The 5,000-nt window shown below is 33.1% G+C and overlaps 1 protein-coding gene across 1 annotated transcript in view; it reads left to right on the plus strand.

Moving 5' to 3' along the window:
* The first annotated feature begins 3,430 nt into the window (after window positions 1–3,430).
* LOC119579730 (gamma-1-syntrophin-like) overlaps window positions 3,431–5,000 on the plus strand; it is an 84,817-nt gene continuing 83,247 nt past the window's right edge. The window contains exon 1 of the mRNA XM_037927630.1: window positions 3,431–3,535. Coding sequence (XP_037783558.1) covers window positions 3,431–3,535 — 105 coding nt within the window. The remainder of the gene's footprint in view (window positions 3,536–5,000) is intronic.

Raw genomic sequence — 5,000 nt, forward strand, 5'->3', positions numbered from 1 at the left:
AATAGTCTTTACCAACAATAAGAACCGAACCCCAACCGAATTAATGCCAAGTCGAACAAAACTAATGAGACAAAGCAAAGTCGCATTTGTCGAATGGTCACGTGATCTCCAGCAAGGGGGTAAGGGGGTGGGGGACTGGGGGGGGGGCGAAAACTTGTCCCATTTGCTGACACCGAAATTAGGGCGCGGGACCCCGGCAGAGCGCGTGCGGTTCTTGGGGGTCTTTTCGTGTTAACTCGTGGAAGCTGTCGGAGAACACGAGATGCATACATTAAATGGTCTTCTTCTATTATATACTTAGAGAGAGAGAGAGAGAGAGAGAGAGAGACAGAGAGAGAGAGAGAGAAGGAGAGAGAGAAGGAGAGAGAGAGAGAGAGAGAGAGAGAGAGAGAGAGGAGAGAGAGAGAGAGAGAGAGAGAGAGAGAGACAGACAGACAGACAGACAGACAGACAGACAGACAGACAGACAGACAGACAGACAGACAGACAGACAGAGGCAGAGAGAGAGAGAGAGAGAGACAGACAGACAGACAGACAGACAGACAGAGGCAGAGACAGTAAGAAAGAGAAAAAAATGAACAGAAAGGAAGGAAATACACATCCTAAACGCATATCATTTTGCCATTTTCCTTTTTTTTCTTCTTCATTTTTTCTTTTTCTTTTTTTGAGGGAGGGGGAAGAACTCAAAATGCGACTACTCTTGCCTTGTCGCGAGTGCAAGGTGTAATACGCATTGATATTCAGAGGATCAGTCGCTTTTCTCCATCACTCTCGCCATCCTTTGACAGACCGATATATCCTTCTGCCTTCTGAAGACCTTGCAAATGCATGCAACACTCCTGATCTGCGATTTTGCGTCGGTCTCATTTTTATATGGATTCCCTATTCTGGAAATTTTTCTTTGTTGAAGTAACGAAATGGGATTTTTTCTTCATTGTTTTAATGTGTGTTTATATGTATATATGTATATGTATGTATGTATATGTTTATATATATGTGTGTGTGTGAGTGTGTGTGTGTGTGTGTGTGTGTGTGTGTGTGTGTGTGTGTGTGTGATAATATTTTAATAATAATAATAATAATAATAATAATAATAATAATAATAATAATAATAATAATAATAATAATACAATAATGAATAATAATTAATAATAATAATATGATGATGATGATAATAACGATATAATAATATATAATAATAATAATGATGTCTAATATGATAATAAAATGATATTACTAATAATGATATATAATAATATAATAATGATATGATGTAATAATAATAATATGTAATAATGAATATTACTAAAATAATAATAAAAAGAAAAAAAGAAGAATAATAACATAATAATATATAATAACAAAAATGATAATAATAATAATAATAATAATAATACTAATAATAAAATAATATAATAATTGTTAATGAATGATAATAATGAATATAACATAATATATGATCATGATAATGATAATAAAGATGATAGAAAAAATTGAGAGATAATGAAATGATGATCAATGATATTAATGATAATGACAACACTATATGATAAAATGATGATAATAATGATAATAATATAATAATAATGTGAAAAATATAATAATAATAAACAATTGTGATAATGTATTAATCGGATAGATAATGATAACAACGTAAAATATAATGATGATATTATAATATAATAAAATATAATAATAATTTATATAATGATAATATAATTAGCAATGATATATAATGATAATAAACTATAATATATAAATAATAATAATAATATATAATAATATATAATAATATAATAATATAATATAAAGAATAATAATAATAATAATAATAATAATAATAATATATAATAATAATAAAATAATAATATATAATAATAATAATGATAATGAAAATAATAATAATAACATTACAAACAATAATATAATAATAATAATAAATAATAATATAATAATAATAATAATAATAATAATAAAAATAATAATAATAAATAATAATAATAATAATAATAATATAAAATAATAATAATAAATAAAATAAAATAATCTAATAATAATAAATTAATAATACTAATAATAATAATAATGATAGTAATAATAATAATAATAACAAAAATAACTACAACAATAATAACAATGACAGCAACATCAATAAGCGCAATAAACAAAACAAACCGGTGGTTACAATAAAACAGTCAATAACAACAATATCAATAATCATAACATTTACAAAGTAACCAAAAGCAATTATCATATCACTGATCTTATTTTATCTTTAGTGCACTTGACCAGAGAAGAACGTGCTGTTTCCATCAGAGAATTGTGTGTTAATTAGTAGTGACAGATCAGGCCTCATTAACGGCGCGCTTGTAGGTTTGATTATATATGTGTTAAAGGAGATGATGCTGTTGCCTACGCCTGGGTTTCTGGACTTTTGGAGTGAGGGTCGTGCTGGGTGGTTTGCGTGTTGGGTTTTGGTTTGTATGTGTATTGCGTTATTTTTGTTGTTGTTGTTGTTGGTAGGTATAGATGAATTCATAAGCGAATATATATAGACTGATACACATTTCACACACACACACACACACACACACACACACACACACACACACACACACACACACACACACACACACACACACACACACACAAACACAAAGAAACAAACAAACAAACACACTTACACACACTCACTCATTCACACACACTGACATAAACACACAATTACAAACATACCCCCACGCACACAAAAACCGCACCCCAAAACAAAAAACAAAAAAACAAAAAAAAAAACATAAACAAAAACACACCCACACAGCGAAACAGCCACCCGTATACATAATAATAAACACGAAAATAATGACACATGAGCTTACGTAGACACATGGAATTGCCTGGAGCCTTTGGAACGTGACGCAACCTAGGTCAGGCCGCTTTGTGGGGGACGTAATGATATTTCAGGACTGTAAACCACGAGAAATAAGGGGCCACTTGAAGCATAGTCCTCATATTAAGACGACTTAAAGGGGACAGAGTCGAAGGAAGGAAAATGGTCTGTGTGTATGTCTCTGTCTGTTTCTGCTTTTATTTTGCCGCTTGAATCTCCGTCTTGCTATGTGTCTATCTGCTTGTACATTTGTATGTCTATCTGTCTTTTTATTTATCTATCTGTCTATTGATTTCTCTTCTTAACACTCTCTTTCGTCTCCCACGACAGTGTAGAGAAACATGCTGCTGTCTGCTGATATAATCTATATATTTCTCTCTCTCTCTCTCTCTCTCTCTCTCTCTCTCTCTCTCTCTCTCTCTCTCTCTCTCTCTCTCTCTCTCTCTCTCTCTCTCTCTCTCTCTCTCTCTCTCTCTCTCTCTCTCTCTCTCCTCCCACGTCATCTTTCCTCCCACCCCTTTCCGGATCATTCACTCCCTCACGATGACTAACAGGGAAATCTCCCTAGTAGGCCTTTGGGAGAGGGCAAAGTGGGAGGAAGAGATTGGTTGGAATGAGTTACAGGGATTCTTGATAACTAGGGACTTAGTAAGGGAGTGGTTGCTTGTATTGTTAACTTGATAATTGTTATCAATATTGTCATTATTGCTATTATTGCTGTTGTTCTCATTATTATTGTGATTTTTTTATTATCGTTTTAATAATAAGAATGATGACTATCATTACTATAATTATTGTTATTATTATTATTATTATTATTATTATTTTATTATCATTATTATTATTATTATTTCATACGAAAGTTTCCTTAGATCTGCTAATCAAAATCAAACACCGAGTCACTACCAGCGACCTAGGGTGATTGAAGTTTGAGGCAATGGAACACCAACAAAAAACATGCAAAATATGCAGAACAACCACAAATCAAAACATCCAGTCAAATTAATTCACGCACACAAATAACACATCAGATTGATAATGCTCTTCTGAGAACATGTGCTGTGCTGTTTAAGACTATTTTTTTGGATTTCTTCTAATTTCGGATTCCCTGGTATTTGCTCAAGAAACTTATCTGTACCTTTTTTATAGGGCCAATAGCTTCAATAACAACAGGCAAAGTTTTGGTTTTTAAATGCCACATCTTTTCCACCTCTATTTCCAGGTCTTTATACTTTGATATCTTTTCGAACACTTTTGTTAGGACGTTTCTGTCTGAAGGGATGCTCATATCTATAAACAGGCAAGTGTTGTTTATTTTGTCCTTGATGACGATATCTGGACGATTTGCCTGTATAGTACGATCTGTGTGAATTGGAAAGTTCCACAAGATTGTAGCATCTTTGCCTTCAGTAACTGGCTCTGGATGGTGTTTGTACCATTTATCCTGTGTTCCGATAGAAAAGTGTTTGCAGATCTTCCAGTGCAGGTACTTGCCCACTCTGTCGTGTCGATTTTTGTACTCATTCGGTGTTAATATTGAGCAACCAGATACAAGGTGATCAATTGTCTCAACCTTGTCTTCACAAAACCTACACTTTGAGTCAGTGCCATTGTGCAAGATGTTAGCTTGATAGTTTCTAGTAAACAAACTTTGATCTTGGGCTGCAAGAATAAAACCCTCTGTTTCCCCTTTTAGTCCAGAGCTTCTAAGCCACTGATGGGTTGCAATTTCATCTACATCAGTGTGTTTGCTTCGAGTTGCAAACTGTCCGTGGAGAGGCTTTTCATGCCACCTAGATTCAAGTTTTTCTTGTCCGACCTTCTTTGCTTTTTGTTTTTTATGTTTAGCAGCCAGTGTTGGCAACATATGTTCGATATTTTCGCTCTCAATACCTAATTCCTGAGAAAATTTATTTGATTCCTTTACTATTGAGTGTAACCTTTTAGAGTTTTCATGTACTCTAACTAATTGAAGCATCCAATCGTTGGTTAGATCTAAGTATTGCAAGAGACCAATTGTTGTTGTTTTGTACGATAATTCCAACTGCATCATCCCCCTAACTCCTTTACTTCTAGGGACGTACAGACGGTCTACGTCTAATTTAGGGTGATA

Source organism: Penaeus monodon, chromosome 12 (genome assembly GCF_015228065.2).
Source record: "Penaeus monodon isolate SGIC_2016 chromosome 12, NSTDA_Pmon_1, whole genome shotgun sequence".
Lineage (NCBI taxonomy): Eukaryota > Metazoa > Arthropoda > Malacostraca > Decapoda > Penaeidae > Penaeus > Penaeus monodon.